The following is a 19,980-nucleotide window of genomic DNA, read 5'->3' as shown; positions in this document are numbered from 1 at the left end:
AATTATAATAACAGATTGGTTGTTTTTGATAAATTCCTCCTTGATCAGTTGACTGACTTCTAAGTAAATTTCCTAGATGATAATATGAATTAATAGTGAAGTAATTAAGAATACATTTTTACAAGGTTCCTAGGAAGACCACTGGCATGGAAAGAAAGCAACATGCAAAATGTGGTGCTTTAAAGTAGAGAAATAATATGTGTAAATTTGAGCAGAAAAAGTTAGCCTATCACTTATTTCCGTTGAATCTCAAAGAAAATTTTTGTTTGCTTGTAATTAAGAATTATAAATAGAAACATAATAAAATACAGTATCAATCTTGAAATGTCTGTAATTATAATTTGATGATATTCCTTTAGGTTACTCATTAGTTATAGAAATATTAAATAGAAACTCAAGAAACTTTAAGCAAGGTAGTTATCATATAATGATAGACATATATTCCAACTCTATCTGGGAATACTCCTTGACAGAATTTTGTGGGAGCTGGAAACATGAACAGATTTCCTAATTAAAGGAATAGAAATGACCTGACCCTTCTTGTTTGTATGTACACAATTGGAAACCACGCTGAAATTTTAAAAAATATCAATGAGTATAGTTGCCTTCTCTTCCTATGTTTAAACTTTTATTTCTCTTGTATTAGTCTGCAAAAACTAGTGAAGCTTTGCAAAGTAATGAGGAGACGGAAAATACAAAAACGTTTCTGGCTTTGACTACTGCATCAGAAGAAACTGTTGGTGAGTAAAATTTATTCATCTTTATCTCAGAGTCACTGACTATTTGGATTAAAGTAAAATTCCCAATTCAGTTATTTTTTCTTTTTCTTTGTGAGTTTAACTCTTCTTTAGGGGAAATGATCACATTTGGTAGGATTATATGGAACACCCTGAATTTAGGTATGTTTCAGTCTTTTAGCATTTGTATCTGCTCCGGGGTGAGGGGGACAGGGCAGGGAAAAATCAGGAAATAGACAAGGCATGTCTTTGCCTTTACTTCCTATGCCTCTTAGATGCCTCTAGATGCCTAGTTGATGCAGACAGTCCCCTAACTGCCTAGAATCCTCCCACGAGGTGTCTCACTCAGGCCTCTGCAGCCTCTTTCATTAACTTCCATTACTGATTTGTCCTATTTCCTGTTCTCTCACAGTCTTGCTTTTGAGACCAGCCAATTAATTCTGAACTATGTTTCTACTTCCCCCGCTTGTGTGTATGTATATTTGTGATTCTTCTTCCCCTCCTCCCTCCCCTTTCCCTCTTGTCTCCTCCTCCTTTTCCTTTCCCTCTTCTTCCCCCCTCCTCCTCTTCCTCTCCCTTCCTCTTCTTTCTCCTTCTTCTTATTCTACTCCTCCTCCTACAGAAGTATTATGGAGTCATGTAACCTTTAACCTACTTATATAGCAGTAAATATTTTAGGGATTGGGAGGTGGTTGGTATGTTTTGGCAGGACACTTTTGAAATCCTTTAACCTACATCACATAAGTGGTCATCTAGTACTGCTTGGGCATTAGACTGACTCTAAGCAGGGGCCTCTGATTTCTCTGAGAATCTTGGGATTCATTTTTCTTTTACTAAGTGAATGTCTAACATTGTAGAACCCCGAGAAATTGGTTCAGGCTACTGCAGCTGTTGAGCATGAGCTTTGATGTGGATGAAATTCCTTCAGGTTTGTTTCTTTCTGGACCCAGCATTGAGAGCCCAGAAGCTGCTTGGGACAGAGGGATTTGGGTTTAGAATGCACCAAATGTTTCTCCTCAAGAAGGTGGTGCCCCATCTGGGTTGCCCTTTGTATGACTAAGGACTTGTAAAAAAATGAATCTTTCTGAGTTTCTATTGGATAGATCTTTGTCTAAATTCGCCTTATTGAAATATCGTAATTGAAACACCAAAAAATATTTGCTTGTTAAAATCATAGATCATTTACTGTCTACTTCTTCTGTGTTGTTACAGAAGTAACACGTGTAATCTATATTAGAAAATATTGGTAAACGAGAAGAAAAAAATTACAATCACCTACATTCTCAACTTGTAGAGATAATCACTATTAATATTTTGGTTTACTCTTTATCTTTTGAGACATTTTTAGTGCAAATATCCATATATATTTTTAAAAATAAAAATGAGATCAAATTATATGTATGGTGTTTTGTAACCTGTTTTTCACTAATTTGTAGCTCATGAGCACCTTTACTTATCAATCAGAACAGATCTGTGTGGTAGCTTGTTTCCATGATGGCTGCCATCAATTCCTTCCCTCTATGTATGTTCATTTCACTCCTCATTTAGAGATGGAGTCTATTTCTCCCTGTTTTTTCAGTCTGGGCTGGCCTACGAATACTTTGACCAATATATTACAGCTGAAGTAATACTACACCAGTTCCAGACCTAGCCAGTAAGAAGACTGGCAGTTTCTGCTTCTCTTCTCGGAAGCAGAGGACAGCGGGCCATCACGTAAGAGGTCAGACTACTCTGAAGCTGCCATGCCATGAGAAAGTCCAGCCAAGCCATATGGAGAGGGTGTGCAGAAAGAGAGTGATGCTGGCTGGTTCCCACCTGTAGTGAGTTGAGTAGTGTCCCACAAAAATTCATGTCCACCAGGAACCTTAGGATGTGACCTTTTTTGGAAATAAGATCTTTGCAGATGTAATTAGTTAAGATGATGTCATACTGGATTAGGGTGGGCCATCAATCCAATATTTGGTATCCTTATACGAAGAGAAGACACATGGAAACACAGAGACACAATGACACAGGGTAGAAGGCCATGTGAAGATAGAGGTAGAGATTAGAGTGATGTAGCTACAAGCCAAGGAACGCCAAGGATTGCCGGGAGCCACCAGAAGCTAGGAAGAGGCAAGGAAGGATTCTGCCCTAGAGACTTCAGAGGGAGTGTGGTCCTGCTGACACCTTGATTTCAGGTGTCTAGCTTCCAGAACTGTGAGAGAATGAATTTCTGTTGCTTTCAGGCATCCATTCCATAGTAATTTGTACAGCAGCCCTCAGAAACGTTATATTGACTATTCCAGCTATCTCAGTGCAGCACCAGAGATGTGAGTGACGGAGCAAGCTTGGACATTTCATTCCTAGCAAACATCATGTAGACAATACCCAAGGCTAGACATATGGCTCCAGTTGAGCTGGTCCAGACGTCAGCAGCCAAATGCAGCCACCCCAGCTTAGGCCCCATTCATGGTGGAGCTGAGACAAATTATTTCTGTCATGTCCCTAAAATTACTGACCCGCAGAATCATGAGCATAATAAAATGGTCACTGTTTTATGCCAAGTTTTGTTTTTTACTTTTTATTTTGAAATAATTTTAAAATTACAGAAAAGTTGCAAAATAATACAGAGTTCCTATATGCTCTTCACCCAGCTTCCCCTAATGTTAGCATCTTGTATAACCATAGTACAATGATCAAAACTAAGAAATTAAAATATTACAATACTACTAGTTAAACTGCAGACCTTCTTAACATTTCACCAGTTTTTCCGCTAATATCCTTTTTATTTTCTAGTATCCAATCTAGGATCCCATATTGCATGTAGTTGTAATGTCTCCTTAGTCTTCTCCAATTTGTGACAGTTCCTCATTCTTTCCTTGTCTTTCAGAATCTTGACACGTTTGGAGAGTACTGGTCAGTTATATTGTAAAATATCCTTTAATTTCAGTTTGTCTGATGTTTTCTCTTGGTTAGATGGAGGTTATGCATTTTTGGCAAGAATACCCCAGAAGTTATGTGCTCTCAGTCAGCCACACTCAGGGTACCTGATGTTGATATATCTTATTACTGGTGATATTAACCTTGAAAACTTGGTTAAGGTGGTGTCTGCCAGCTTTCTCTACTGTAAAGTTGCTATTTTTCCTTTAGCAATTAATAAGTATTTTGGGGGAGCTACTTTAAGACTATTCAAATATCCTGTTTCTCCTCAAAATTTTGCCCACTAATTTTAGCATCCATCAGTAGATCTTGCCTGCAATAATTATTACTATGTGCCACTAAATTTTGGGTGATTTTTTCACATGTAACAATGGATAACTGGAATGTTTTGCATCAGCATTATTATTTTTTTTTTTTTTTTTTTTTTTTTTTTGTGAGGAGATCAGCCCTGAGCTAACATCCGCCAATCCTCCTCTTTTTTTGCTGAGGAAGACGGCCCTGGGCTAACATCTGTGCCTATCTTCCTCCACTTTACATGGGACACCGCCACAGCATGGCTTACCAAGCAGTGCGTCTGTGCGCGCCCGGGATCCGAACCAGCGAACCCCGGGCCGCCGCAGCGGAGCGCGCGCACTTAACCGCTTGCGCCACCGGGCCGGCCCCTGCATCAGCATTATTTTTAATGACTGTATATTCACTATATGGATGTACCATCATTTGTTTAACTAATACCCTGGTATTAAACATTTTGATTATTTCCTTTGTTTTTCAATTTTTTACTTATATTTAATGCTGCAATAACATCCTTAGGCAATTATTCCATTGTTATCTTCTGTGGTAGACCAAAAAAATGGCCCCCCAAGAGATATCTGCATCAAATTCCTAGAAGCTATGAATGTTACCTTGTTTGGAAAAAAGGTCTTTGCACATATGATTAAGTTACAGATCTTAAGACGAGAAGACAATCCTGCAATATGGAGGTGGGCCCTAAATGCCATCATAAGTATCCTTATAAGAGGGAGGCAGAGGGAGAAGAGGTACACAGAAGAGGAGAAGGCAATATGAAGATGGAAGCAGAGATTGGGGTGATGTGGCCTCAAGCCAAGGAATGCTGGCAGCCGCTAGCAGTTGGAAGAGTCAAGAAATGCAGTCTTACCTAGAGCCCTGGAGGGAGTGGGGCCCTACTGACGCCTTGATTTTGGACTTCTGGCCGCCAGAACTGTGGGACAATAAATTCCTATTGTTTTAAGCAACCAAGTTTGTGTTAATTTGTGACAGAAGCTACAGGAAACTAATATACCTTTGAATAAATTCCTACAAGAGAAATAACTTAGTCAAAGGGGTTGGACTTTTTAAAGATTTTTATCCAAATTGACTTATTGAAAGGTTATACCAATTTAGACTCCCACCAACATTGTAGCTGAATATTGTTTTCCTATACCCCCAACAACAATGGATTTTGTAATTGTTTTAAAGCTTTGTTTATTTAAAATAAAGTCACAATAATTTGTATCTCTCTGGTAATCAGAGAGCTTGAATATTTATTCTTTTGTTTAGCCATTTTGTGAATTACTTGTTCTTTTATAAAGTGAGATGTTCCTTTTTATTGATTTGAAGGACTCCTTTACATATTAAGGATACTAATTCTTTGATTGTTGTAAATATCAAAAACATTTTTTCTAACTTATTTTTCTTTAATTTTGTGGTATTTCTTGCTTTAACAAAGTTAACATGTTTTATTTAATTAAATCAGTCCTTTATATTATTAATTGTTGCTCTGCCTAAAAAGGCCTTTTCCAATTTAAGATAATATAAAAATGTACCTGTATTTTCCTTTGGTATAGTTATTATTTTATGAAACAATTTTAAATGCTAGTCTACTTGGAATTTGTTTTGGTGTCATTTATAAGGTAGAGAGTTGATCTAGTTTTTTTTTTCCTTCAATTTGATAGCTGTTTATCTCAAGACCTTTCACTGAATAATCCATTATTTCCCCACTTATTTGAAATGCTAACTTTATCATGCACTAATTGGGTCCATTTCCAAATTTTCTATTCTATTCCATTAATGTTTCTGTCAGTGCTGATGTTAGTATTGCACTGTTTTGATTATTGTAGCTTCATAATACATTTTATTAGGGCAGATATGTTGTTGTCTTTTTAAAAAGTGTTTTGGAATAACATGTTTTTCTCAAGCCTGTTTTTCTCTTTGAGAATTGTTTAGCAATGACTACATTATGTAAGAAAAAAGACTGCAAAGTACCTCTAAACCTATAGCTTATAAAATGCTTTTTTAGTAACTTAAATGTCTAAGGACTATTGTATGAAGATAATCTGTCTTGAAAAGTACTACTTCTTATATTTTCTTTCATGTCTATCAGTAATTCTACACCTTCACAGAATTGAGACTACACTCCTTATTCCAAATAAAAAACATGGGCAGTGTCAGGAATGTGATGCTGGATGTGATAGTATCTCAGTATCTATATTTTAGAAAGCAGGAGCCAAATGCTGATTTCTCTAATGGAAGCGCCATTGCTAAGAGGCCACACCTGCTTGTGGTTGACTCTGCAGCAAGGACTGTAAGACGGGCTAGTCTGTAAGGGGATCCCTGGTGGCCTTTTGACATTAACATTTTCAGTCACAGAGTTCACTACCGAGTGAACTTTTGGCCCTGAGGGGCAAGACTTTTGTTTTCAGTTGCCCTTTCTTCAAAATCAAATCAGAACTATCAAATAGATGTAATTTTTAAAGCTCGTGGCGTGTATATTTGGCTTAAACTAGAGCTCACTGTTGTATCTCTGGAGTCGTGTGACTTCCGCAGGCTCTGTAGACATTTACAGTAATATTAGATTAGCATGAATTTTCTACGGTGGAAACCAGTTGGACTTAATGAGCTGAAAACTGGAGTGACCAGGGGCTTGAAAGCTTTGTTCAGAGATAATCATTGCTTTAAACATTATCATATTAGAGTTTCAATTTTCAGATTTCGAATTCCTAGTCAATGCTTGTGTTTTAGCAGTATTTATTGTGTGCAAAGCAGATAAGATGCAAAAATAGAGTTGATGTTAAAGGAAATGGAAATAAAAGACAACATCAGGTGAACAGAATGTCTGTTGCCCTGTGCTCTTGCTACCGTCTATCTTGATTAGCTCACACTTGACCCGTTCACCAGAGTGAAGAGACAACGTTATTGTATTCCCGGTTCTTCAGATTTAATTATTTTTTTTTTGATGACTGGTCTTTTATAAAAGGCGAATTCCTTAATGAAATTTTCTGCTGGCTCTTTATATTATAGGCACGTATTTAACAACAACACATATCTGAATTTTAAAAATCTTAAAAACCAAAAGAGGTAGTATTTACTTTAGACTACATTGTTAGCCTAATTACACATTTTTTTTTTTTTTACATTTTACATAAAATAATTAGTACCTTATTTCAAAAGAGGAAACTTTTGGATTCTTCAGTTTAAGAAAGGTATTATTAGCAGAGTATTTTCACTGCATGTATGAAAGAAATGAATAGAAATGCAAGAGTCCAATTTGAGCACATAGCACTGATTTTTGAAAGTCTCATATTCCTACTATTACAACATAGCTGCATACTGTAGAATAGTGTGAAACTGCATATGTCTGTTCCATTCTGAGATTGGTTTCTTTCCCATGTTACTCACTGAACTTCGACTACTTCTCTTAATTAAAAATATAAAAAATTATTTTGATCAGCCTATATATTACCATAGGTTTTAAAGTAAAATGTTCCTATAAGGCTTATTATGAAAACAGAAATCTTTTGCCCTTTTTCCCTCCATGATCATTTTTTCTTTGTTCCCAGGAAAGTGCAAAGTCCTTGTAAATTGTCCAGTAGGTGGCAGCATCTAGTTAAAATACATACTTTAAAAAGGATCTCAAAGAATTTGGAGCCAGATTTATTTGAACTTGAACTTTAAACACACACCTATGAACATACCCAAACCTACTTTCTACCTTTTTTCTTATTTTTTGTTTAAAAAAAGGGAGAAATTCTTAGGATGAGTATTCTTCCTTTTCTCTCCCAGTCATTTCCTTAACCTCTTATTTAGGAGTAGCTTGAGGGACTTTGGGCTGGTGGCAGAATGGCAATTTCCAGCCTGTTTTCCAGCCCCCCAAACACAAAAGATATCCTAGTCTCCTTCTAACATCACAAATAACTAACAGCAAAAAAAGAGAGAAAAGATACTTGTTATTGAGTTGTGTATTTAGTTTCATTTATAGGTACTAAATACAAATGGAGCCTTGACTCCAAGAGAAAGGTAAAAACGACATTAAATTGATTTTTACCGTGTTTTGACTTTACAATTCAGAGATAATAACCTGAAATTTAAATACTGAGATTTTGAAGTAGACAATATTGCACTCGCTAGAGATCTCAGAAATATTTTAAAAATCTGTCCCACTCCATTTTTGAGGGATTACTTTTAAGTTTTTTTGGGGAAATGTTGTGAAAATCAACGCTCTTTGTCATACCAGTTTTCCCTTAATTTTCAGCATTTATCTGATGGATAGAGATAGAATTCAGTACTCTGTGGGAAAATCTGTATAGTGATGGGATTGTTTGTTATTAATGTTTTGATGGAGTTTATTCTTTTTTGCCTTTGTCACATTTGCCTCTTGTGACTCCAGCTCCAAATTTGTAAGTGGGTATAAGCACAAAACAGTGACATCTTAATTAGGCTTCTCAAAATTTGTGAATACCTCTTTTGAAGTGCTTTTCTGTGAAATTCAGGTATGTGATACTTCTGCTCTTGGAGGTTAAGATCAAGATTCCAAGAACATCTGGTAGTCTTTTTCTGCTCTGATTGTAGAGGACTGAAGGAGAAAATCACATAACTGTGCTGACTGATACAGCTAAGGATTTTTGGTCTTTAACCTCTGTTTGGATTCTCAGTATGGCTTAGCAATTTCTTTTGCATTCTCCAAAATGGCTATTCCAGATTGTTACTGTGTGCTTAACCTCCTGTCCTCTTCTGCAAGTCCTTCACTCTGGCAGTCTTACTGTCCAGAGAAAATGGAACAAATGAGTGGGAATCCCTTCCACATTCTTTCTTTCTGTCTCTAAATTGCACTCTGACTGTTCTCCTCCATTCTCCTTCCCTCTTACCTTAGATGGAGGGAAGGTGCTCTTCTTCTCCAAGGCCAAAGTCAGTAACATCCCATTCCTTTCACTCTGCCTGTAGCTCCTGGTCCATCAATCGTTCTGTGTTTCACCTAGAGCTTCAGTCTTTCTTGTCTCTTCTGGCTCCTTTCCTTCAGTTTGCCATGTTTAAATCTTCTGGTCCTAAGACAGAATTGAAGAGTTGTAAAACCAACCAAACATACAAATAAAACCTCTTCCCTCAGTTCTTCACCCTACTCCCAAATAGGTACCACTCAGTTCCCTCTTCTGCTTAAAGGTCAAACTTCTTGAAAGAATAGTCCACACCTACTGGTGCTATCTCGTCAGCTTCCACTTACTTCTCAACTTAATGGTCTGTATTTGCTCCTATCACACTGTAGAAACTACTTTATCAGTGGTCCTCCTAAATTCTAAATCTAGTGACATACTTCTAATTTTTATCCTACTTGACATCTCTGTAGCATTTGACACAGTTGACCACTCATAGAATAGTAACATCTTTATTGGATTCATTATTCCCTACTGGTTCTCCTGCCCCCCTGCCCCCTTACTTCTGTTGACCTTCAACAACTAGACAGCCAGTTATTTCTCTAGCAAAAATGGGTTTATTTGGGATCAGCAAAGAATTGCAATTTGGCGTCTGCAACCATGGTGAGCCATGTGCAAGTCTCCCTTGACAAGGAGAGGAGAAACTCTTTTACAGAGGGGAAGAAGAAATTGGGAGGGCTATTGTAAACGAAGAGTCCAATGGAGGAGACAGAGGGTTTGAAGTGTAGTGGCTTCTCATTGACTAAGTTGTGACAGTCTCTCATTGGCTGACCTGTTGCTGGGCAAGAAGAGGAAGTCTTTCTTCTTCCTGTTGGGCTCTGCAATCATAGTAGGGCATGAGAGCTCCCCATTCTGGCCTCCCATTCCATTTTAAATGAAGTTTCTGTTTATTAATTTTCATACTTCCCGTTGTTGAAACTTATTCCTCCTTTTGTATGTTTTCTCTATCTTGGTTAATGGTTTCATCATCCATCCAGTCCTTGTGATGGTTAATTTTATGTGTCAACTTGACTGGATCGTAGGATGCCCAGCTGTCTGGTTAAGATTATTTCAGGGTATATCTATGAGGGTGTTTCCTGAAGAGATTAGCATTTGAATTGGTAGACTGAGTGGAAGTGCATTACCCTCCCCAATGTGGGTAGACATCATCCAATCTGTTGAGGACCTGAATAGAACTAAAAGGTGGAGGATGGGAGGATTTGCCCTCTCTGTGCCTGACTGCTTGAGTTAGGGCATTAATCTCTGGCCCTCAGTGATAGTTAAATTACCTTATTCTAATTATCTTTAGTTGTTTGCTTTGAGTCTTGTTGGGGTATGGTCACCTGGAAATAATGTTAGTTTTTGTGTCTTTTTAATAGTTATTCCTATTCTGAGAATTTTATAAGGACTTGGTGTTCAAATTTATTGAATGCATTTCAATATCTATTTAAATTATAAAGTTTTTCTTTCTTGACAAACTCATTTAATGTTTTAAAATTACTAGATTTAAAGACTAAATGAGTCTTATATTCCTGGGTCAATATTTCTTGGTTATAGAGAATTATTCCTTTAATTTAGTGTCAGATTTGAAAGGCTGAATTTTTTCAGAATTTTTGTATCTATATTTATAAGTGAGATTAGCTCTGTGTGTGTGTGCATGTGTGTGTATGTGACTGTGTGTACTCATGTGCATGTATGTTGTGGTATTGAGGGTAGAGGTGGGTTTGGGGGCATGTGTGTGTGTGTGTATGCTTTGTTGGGCTATGTTAACTTCATAAAATGAATGGGGCTGGCTGTTCATTTATTTCTATACTTTGAAACAGTTTATATGACACGAGGATTATCTGGTCCCTAAAAATTTGAAAGATTTCACTGGAAAAACCATCTGGTTCAAATAATTTCTTGGAGGCAACTCTCTGACTCTTTTCTCATCTTCTTTCATATTTACTATTTTATTTCAGTTTACTAGTCTTCTGGAGTCAATTTTGGCAATATGGCCATGTCACTGAAATTTTAAAGAATCCATTTCACTGAGATTTAAAATTTTACTAGTAAAATTTCATGTAGTATTTTAAAATAATAATTCTCCTTCTTATTGTTTATATGTCCCATTTCTTATTTCTAATTTTGTTCTTGTTTTTCTTCTCTCTCTTTAATCTAGAAGTTTTTTTTTTAAGTCAACTTCTATTTTAGCACAGTTTTAGATTTACAGAAAAATTGTGAAGACAGTACAGAGATTTCCCATATACCTGCAACCAGTTTCCCCTGTTATTAACATTGGTATGGTACGTTTGTTACAATTAATGAACCAATCTTGATGCATTATTATTAACTAAAGTCCATACTTTATTCAGACTTTTAGTTTTTACCTAATGCCCTCTTTCTGTTCCAGGGTCACTTCTAGGACACCACATTACATTTAGTCCTCATGTCTCTTTTGGCTACTCTTGGCTGTGCACTTTCTCAGACTTTCCTTATTTTTGATGACCTTGGCAGTTTTGAGGAGTGCTGGTCAGGTATTTTGTAGAATTTGCTGCAATTTCTATTTATTCATGTTTTTCTCATGATTAGACTAGGGTTGTATGTTCTTGAGAGGAAGACCACAGAGTTCAAGTGCCATATCCATTACATCACATCATACTATCAACATAAATTATCACTGTTCATGTTAACTTTGATCACCTTGCTGAGTTTTGGTCAGATTTCTCCACTTTAAAATTTCTGTATTTTTTCCCTTTTCCATACTGTCCTCTTTGGAAGGAAGTTACTCTGTGCAGCCCATACTTGAAGAGTGGGGGGTTATGCTTCACCTCCTTGAAGGCAGAGTATTTAATAAATTATTTTGAATTATTCTGCATGGGAGATTTGTCTATTCTCCCCATTTATTTATTTATTCAATCATTTATTTAAGTATAGACTCATGAATATTTATTTTGTACTTTGAGTTTTAACCCAATATCACTTTATTTTGTTGCTGAAAATTTTTCCAGCTTTGGCCATTGGGAGCTCTTTTAGTTGACTCCTGTGTCCCTTTATTGTACCTCCAACATTGTGAGTTTTGTTTTATTGTTGTTGTTGAGCACTTTCTTACTTTCTGGCACTAGGAGATGCTCAGACTCGTATATTTCCTACCTGAGTCCTAGAACTAGCCATTTCTCCAAGGAGCCCTGGTTCCTCTGATTGGAGAATGGTACTGGAAACCAAGGTCTGGACACTAGGCGTGCTTGTTGCTACTGGGGAGTTGCTGATTTTAGGTCCTCTCAGAAAGGAAATATTTGTGTATATACTGAACTGTTATATACATATCTATAAATATTTCTATGTGTAATCATCTATATCTGTATTAAGCTACCCATGAGTTCATACTGATGTCTCTCACTTTACTCTGTTACCACATGGATCATTCTTCCCCTTGCTTATCTGTAACCTCCGCTCCAACAGTAAGAAACCCAGCTCTCACCATCAGCCCTCCATTTACTTAATTGTTTAATTCCACTATACAAGTATAATGATATCACTATTATTACCCTGTACCCCCATAGGAAACAACTGAACTGGAGTACAGTGCTCCAGTGTAGTTTCTGGTGCCTTTAGTCTTACAGACTCTATTCATTTCCAAAGTTACTTAAGATGATCACCTTTTTCCTCCACTCCCTGCAGTGAGATTGTTTAACCCCAAACAGTTAGATTGTTTTGTCACATTCTGCATTCCATCCTGGGATTCTATGACATCCTAAATAACGTTTTGAAAATTTTCACACATTAAGGTTCACTCTTTGTGCTGTGAAGTTATAGGTTTTCAAAAATGCATAGCGTCGTGTAACCACTGTTACAGTTTCATATCATACAGAATAGTTTTACCACCCTAAAAAATCCGCTGTGTGAATTCCCATTAAACCCTCCCCCCAAACTCCTAGCCACCACTGATCTTTTTACTGTCTTTATAGTTTATTTTTTCCAGAATGTTGTATAATTAGAATCATACAGTATGTAGCCTTTTCAGATTGGGTTTTCACTTAGCAATATGCATTTAGGATTTATCCATGTCTTTTTGTGGCTTGATAGCTCATTTCTTTTTGTCACTGAATAACATTTCATTCTATGGATGTACCACAGTTTATTTGTACCTTCATCTATTGAAAGATATCTTGATTGCTTCTAGTTTTTGGCAATTATGAATAAAGCTGCTTCAAATGTTTGTGTGCAGGCTTTTTTGTGGCCCTAAATTTTCAATTTATTTAGGTAAAGGTCTAGGAGCAGGATTGCTGGATCATATAGTAAGACTGTTTAACTTTGTAAGAAACTGCCTGTCTTCCAAACTGGCTATACCATTTTGCATTCCCACCAGCAAAGAATGAGCATTTTTGTCACTCTGCATCCTTGCCAGCAATTGGTATTGTCAACTTTTTGGATTTTAGCCATTCTAATAGGTATATAGTGGTATTTCGTTGTTTTAATTTGCATTTGCATTTCCCTAATGACAAATGATGTTGAATATCTTTTCAGATGCTTATTTGCCATCTGTATATTTTCTTTAGGGAGTTGCCTGTTCAGATCTTTTGCCCATTTTAAAAATTTGTTTGTTTGTTTTCTTATTGTTGAGTTTTAAGAGTTCTTTGTATATTTTGGATACAAGTCCTTTATCAGATATGTGTTTTGCAAATATTTTCTCCCAGCCTGTGGCTTGTCTTTTCATTCTCTTAACTGTCTTTTGCAGAGCAGAAGTTTTTAATTTTTATAAAGTTCAACTTGTTAATTTTTTCTTTCATGGGTCACGCTTTCGGTGTTCTGTATAAAAACTCATCACCAAACCCAAGGTCACGTAGATCTTTCTCGTATGTTTTCTTTTAGAAGCTTTAAAGTTTTGCATTTTACATTTAAGTTTATAATCCAGTTTGAGTTAATTTTTGTGAAAAGTGTAAGGTCTGTGTCTAGGTTCTTTTCTTTTATTATTTCTGATTATGGACATCCACTTGTTCCAGCACCATTTGTTGAAGAGATTATCCTCTCTCCATTGAATTGCTTTTGCTCTTGTGTTAATGATCAGTTGACTATATTTTTGTGGGTCTATTTCTGAACCCTCTATTCTGTTCCACTGATCTATGTGTCTGTTCTTTGCCCAATACCGTGCTATCTGATTTACAACTAGTGTTTCTCTTTTTAAAATTATACTTGCAGATTTTTCTTTTTATACCTTCAAGAACAAGTTTTGAATTTCTTTGCTAATTCTAGCTCTTATCTTTATTATTTCTTTTCTTGAACTTCTTTTGTTATTGTTTTCTCTAGCTTCTTCAGCTAAATTAGTTAAGCTCATTTTATTTTCTCTTAAAATATGCGTCTTAGTCTGCTAGGACTGCCATAAAAATATACTGCAGACTGGGTGGCTTAAACAGCAGAAATTTATTTTCTCTTAGTTCTGGAGGTTAGAAGTCCAAGATCAATGTGCTGGAAAATTCATTTTTTGGTGACTATCTCTCTTCCTGGCTTGCAGATGGCCACCTTCTCCCCGGGTCCTCACATGACCTTTTCTCTGTGCACAAGGGGAGGAGGGGGGGATAAAGATATCTCTGGTGTCTCTTCTTCTTCTCATAAGGACACCAGTTCTATCAGATTAGGACCCCACCCAATGACCTCATTTAAGTTTAATTACCACTTTAAAAGCCCTATCTTCAAATACAGCCACGTTGGGGGTTAGGGCTTCAACATATGAATTTTGGAGGGAGACAGTTCAGTTCATAATGATATATGATAAAAAGCATCGTTGCTATGAATTTATTTCTGAATATAGCTGTATCTCTATACTACATTTTTTGGTATGTGGTGTCGTCATTATTCTCTACAAGTTGTTATTCTTATTTCCTCATTGCTTTAATAGTTAATTAGAAAATGATGACACCTTGCCCTTGTTCTCCAGAATTTTTTATAAGCACTATATTTTAAAAGCTAATATAGAAATTTATGATATTGTGTCATTGTTTCGATATTTTGAGTTTATTGAAATTTTCTTTATTGTCTGATAGAGTGGTTCTCAATTGTAGGGGACATTTGAATATGTGCATTTTTGGTTGGCATATGATGTGGAGTGGGGGGAGGGCTTCTTCTAGTTCACGGGAGTGAGAGAGAACTTCTGGATCTCCTCCATGCCACAGACCAGCCATGGAAATTGTGTGTGTGTGTGTGTGTATGAGAGACAGAGAGAGAGAGAGAGAGAGCGAGAGGGAAGGGGGAGAGAGAGAGAGAGACAGTGAGAGAGTGAGAGAATATTTCAGGCCCCACCTCCCTCTAAACATGCCACACCACCATTGCTGCTTTGCAGCTGTCATGGGGAGGTGTGGAGCATGTATGTGGAGTCTCCTCCCCGAGTTCCAGGTGTGTGGCGAGGCAGAGCCTGCTCTGCTCTGGGTTGCCCCATTCTCTTTGAGGATCTCTATCCAATTCCGGGATTTCACCTCTGAGGGGATGTGTGCCAGGGAGCAGCCTCACGCTTGTGTCACTTGCATATACTCTACACTCATCCCCTCTGATGCTCTTCTGGGTCCTTCCCTATTGTCTGAGATGGGCATTAAGTTCTTCCCTAGGTGGCAGGCAACAAATTACATCCTGCAATCTTCCTCTTTCAGGACTCTTATTAAAAATTGTGCTCAGTCCTTCAAGCTCTGGCTCTAGATGTCTGAAGTGAGATTTTTTTTTTTTTTAAAAATAGGCCCACTCTGTTAGAGAACTTTTATTTTATTTATTTTTTTAAATTATTTATTTATTTTTTTATTTTTTCCCCCAAAGCCCCAGTAGATAGTTGTATGTCATAACTGCACATCCTTCTAGTTGCTGTATGTGGGACACGGCCTCAGCATGGCCGGTGAAGCGGTGCGTCGGTGCGCGCCTGGGATCCGAACCCCGGGCCGCCAGCAGCCGAGTGCACGCACTTAACCGCTAAGCCACGGGGCCGGCCCGAGATTTTCTTTTTCCAGAAAGATGTTTGTAGTGAGGAGAGGACTTAAAAAAATTTCCTATTAAGTTTTTTGTTTTGACATAATTTCAGACTTAAAGTCTCAAGAAAAGTACAAAGACTTCTCAAATACCCTTTATCCAAATTCTCCAGGTGTTAACGTTTTACCACACTTTCCTTTTCTTTTTCCATTTGTGTATACATATATATCTCCCCTTTGTCTCCCTCTCCACATGCTTGCACATATACACACACATACACACAAATCAGGAAATTAACATTGATACCATACTATTGTCTAATCTACAGACTTTATTCATTTTGCCAATTGTCCCACTAAAATCCTTTATAGCAAAAGAAAATCCCAGATCATGTATTGCATTTAGTTGTCATGTCTCTTTAGTCATTCTTTGTGTTTTATGACACTGGCAGTTTTGAAGACTATAGTCCTGTTATTTTGTAGACTGTTCCCCAGTTTGGGTTTGTTTATGTTTCCGCACGATTAAGTTCAGGTTATGCATTTTTGGCAGGAATCCCATAGAAGTATACTGTGTCCTTCTCCATGGATGATATCAGGAAGCACATGATGTTGATTGTCCCATTCTGGTGATGTTAACCTTGATGACTTGGTTAAAGTGGTATCTGCCAGGTTTCTCCACTGTCAAGTTACTATTTTTCCTTTTGTACTGAATATGTTATCTTGTAGGGAGATACCCTGAGGCTCTTATCTTGTTATTCTTCAGATTTTCACCCACTGTTTTTTTTTTTTTTTTTTTTTTTTTTAACTGTAAGGAAGAGCTTTCTAAAGGAGGAGTTTTAGCATTCAGAAAATGCTTTTTTTTCCTCAAGGAGTTAAGCTCCTGCAATTGAATGCCTGACTTTCAAAACTCTTGTGTTTTAAACTCAAACTGAGCTATGAGGCCTTTGTTCTAGGCTGTACCCCCTGCTGTCTGAGGCAACAAATACTACTGAGACTATGGGTGAAGAGCCACAGATTCACAAGAATGATTTTAGCCTAGGACAAGCCCCTAGGTTTAAAATCTTCAAATAGTGTCTTGCTATAATAGTTTTTATTATTGCAAGTTTTCATATTTTTGTGTCTTTATGGGTGCTTTGGTGTATAATTGAATGAAATTGCTATTAAAAAGGAATTATGGGATCAAAAATAAATATATTACCACTTTAGGTATATGACATAACTTAAACTCAGAATAAAATATTGCCAAATTGCTGACTTGCTGAGCCTGCTATAATGAATATTTAAGACCCCTAATAATAATGGTTGTAAAAAAATTAAAATTTAAAAGAACTTTAAACCTTTTTGTCTTTTGAATAGCTTACCCCTCTCCCACCAAGGCTTACACTACTAATTTGCTAGATTAACTCATAAAATATTGTACAAGGATTAAAGTTGTAATGTCAATCCCAATGATGCTGTATTATTATGAGTTCCAAATTAAGGAGTTGGAATTGATGAATTTGTTTTTACTATCAGAAGTTGTATGTGTGGAATTGGGTGATGTTTGTCTGTTGGGGTGAAAATGTCTTCTGCCTGCTTCCTTTGTCTGTATCATCTCAGAGGGGCTATTTGAACCAGGTTTGTTTCAGAGATAGGTGGTGGGTCCCGTAATACCTTCAAGACTTGTCATGTTTTCTGAAGCAAAAACATTTCTTTCTTTTTTTTTTTTTTTTAAAGATTTTATTTATTTATTTTTTCCCCCAAAGCCCCAGCAGATAGTTGTATGTCATAGCTGTACATGCTTCTAGTTGCTGTATGTGGGACGCGGCCTCAGCATGGCTGGAGAAGCGGTGCGTCGGTGCACACCCGGGATCCGAACCCGGGCCGCCAGCAGCGGAGCGTGTGCACTTAACCGCTAAGCCACCGGGCCGGCCCAGCAAAAACATTTCTGTGCCACAACCTGGCAGATTGTCTTATGTTAAGGCATAGAGAGAGAATTAAAAAAAAGGATGCTTACTTATGTTAGCAGTTTCTTGCAAATATACAGTGTCTAAATAGGAGGACATAAAATAGATTACATTAAAACAAGAAAGAGTTGAAAAACGTAATTTCCTAATTTCTTTATGAGTTTTAGCCCAAGAGAATAAATCACAAAAGAAAGCTAACTGCTGAGTCCCCTCAGTTTTCTTTTCAAATACATTCTTGTATCCTGTAGAATATATACATATAGAATCTATCTTGACCTTATATTTGAAATCATCACCTTGGGGATCTACAATAAAAAAGACAAACACAATTACAGTTAATCAGTGTACAGATTCTCTGTATTGTGAATGTTGGAATTTGGAGACTATCTCAGGAGAGTTAATGTGATATTTTAGCACATGCCTCTACATCCTCTTTGCACAGAAGTTCTAGGGAACTGCTATTTGACTATCTTGATTTCTGCTGTTTGTTTCAGTGGCTTGTGTGTACAAAGGTGATTATCATTTCTACCTGGATGTGACATTGTCTTAAGAAATACGTGTATGGAGGAGATTGAGGAATATTGCAGAGAATATAAAATCTTATTTTTTTTAAACAATTGTTCATGTAGACAATTGCTTATTTATTTCGTGTGTCTTGAACAAGTGATTTTTTAAATCAATAGATCCTTCTTGCTATGAGCATGAAGACTCAGTGTTTTTCTCAGTGTTTCACACCCAAGTCCCTCCAGAAGAATATGAAAATCGTATACAGATTATCAATCAAGGTATGTTTTAATTTGTGTGATTACACATATTGTCACAAGAAAATGCTAGCTGTATACAGAAATATTTACAGATGAAATCATTTGATGTGGTTTAATCTAGAAGTGGTGGAAATAGGTGAGGTCCTAGATGAAACAAGATTGGTCATGAGTTAACCATTGTTGAAGTTAGTTGTTTAAGGTTCATTATACCATTATTTCTACTTTTGGATGCTTGAAATTTTAGATAATAAAGAGTTAAAGAAAAGCTGGCTGCAAGTAATGGAAACCTAGCTTTAGCGAAAAAGAAAATTTATGGAAAGAATCCTGGTGGTAGACAGCTTTCTTTGATGACCAAGAGCATATTCTGTGGTTAGTCATTGAGAGGGAGATTCAATTCCAAAAATCCTGGAGAAGAGACCAACTGACCCACCTTGGGTTAGATACCTACCTCTGGACCAACCAATTTGTCCAACCCAGCAAGTGTTGGGGTCAGTATAGGAACATGGCAGCCTCTTCTGTGGATCACCACCAGGACAGAGAGGAAAAGAGGACATTTCTAGTGAGACAATTCTGGCCAGACAATCCAATGTTTTTTCCTATAATTTATTAAAGGTATATCTTAAAGAAACTCTATTATAAATGGAGATGTGAATGCATTTAATTTGGGTTATTTTAATGTCGTATTGTCTAGGAATATATGAAACTTCAACTGAATGAATAAATCTCATATTTCAACTTAAAAGACTATATGCAACTTGGATTATGGGAAAAAGTTATATCTAAGGAGGCCATTCACCAAAAAAGTCATTCATACTTTAACTATTGGTAGTTAATTTAAAAAATAATTATGTTTGGGACGGCCCAGTGGCATAGTGGTTAAGTTCGCATGCTCTGCTTTGGTGGCCCGGGGATCACAGGTTCGGATCCTGGGCATGGACCTACACACCACTTATCAAGCCATGCTGTGGCAGGTATCCCCCATATAAAGTAGAGGAAGATGGGCACGGATGTTTGCCCAGGGCCAATCTCCCTCAGCAAAAAGAAGAGGATTGGCAACAGATGTTAGCTCAGGGCTAATCTTCCTCAACAACAACAGCAGAAAATTATGTTATTGATTAAAAAATAAAACCTAATTATAAAGCACAGATTTATTTGCCTAGAAACTTATAACTTAAATTTGAGTAAAACGTTTTTTTACTGAAATTTATTTTTTGTTTGAAAAAAACTTAAATCCAGAGATCGTACTCTTTTCCTGGTTCTTTCCAGCTATTATTATCAAAATTTATTCTTTAATTTTTAAATTTGTATGCAATCTTTGGTAATTAGCTAGGCATACACCAATTGGCTAGCTGCCTTAATCCTTTTTATTGAAGTAACCTCTCTTATAAAACAAAGGTAACTTTTAAGTAAACCTTGTCTGGATTGAGCTACTGGCTGGTGTTTTTACCTTTTGGACTCTAGTGTGGCAATTTGTCCTATTTTGTAGGATAGACTCCATTTGT

At 36.8% G+C, this 19,980-nt stretch overlaps 1 protein-coding gene across 1 annotated transcript in view; it reads left to right on the top strand.

Annotated features, from left to right (window-relative positions):
• Nucleotides 1-19,980, top strand: part of FSIP1 (fibrous sheath interacting protein 1) — a 162,427-nt gene that overhangs the window by 9,642 nt on the left and 132,805 nt on the right. The window contains exons 4-5 of the mRNA XM_058541202.1: nucleotides 647-740; nucleotides 18,398-18,499. Coding sequence (XP_058397185.1) covers nucleotides 647-740; nucleotides 18,398-18,499 — 196 coding nt within the window. The remainder of the gene's footprint in view (nucleotides 1-646; nucleotides 741-18,397; nucleotides 18,500-19,980) is intronic.

This window comes from Diceros bicornis, chromosome 5 (genome assembly GCF_020826845.1).
Source record: "Diceros bicornis minor isolate mBicDic1 chromosome 5, mDicBic1.mat.cur, whole genome shotgun sequence".
Lineage (NCBI taxonomy): Eukaryota > Metazoa > Chordata > Mammalia > Perissodactyla > Rhinocerotidae > Diceros > Diceros bicornis.
The sequence above is the reverse complement of the archived record's forward strand: the minus strand, read 5'-3'. Positions and strand labels throughout refer to the sequence as shown.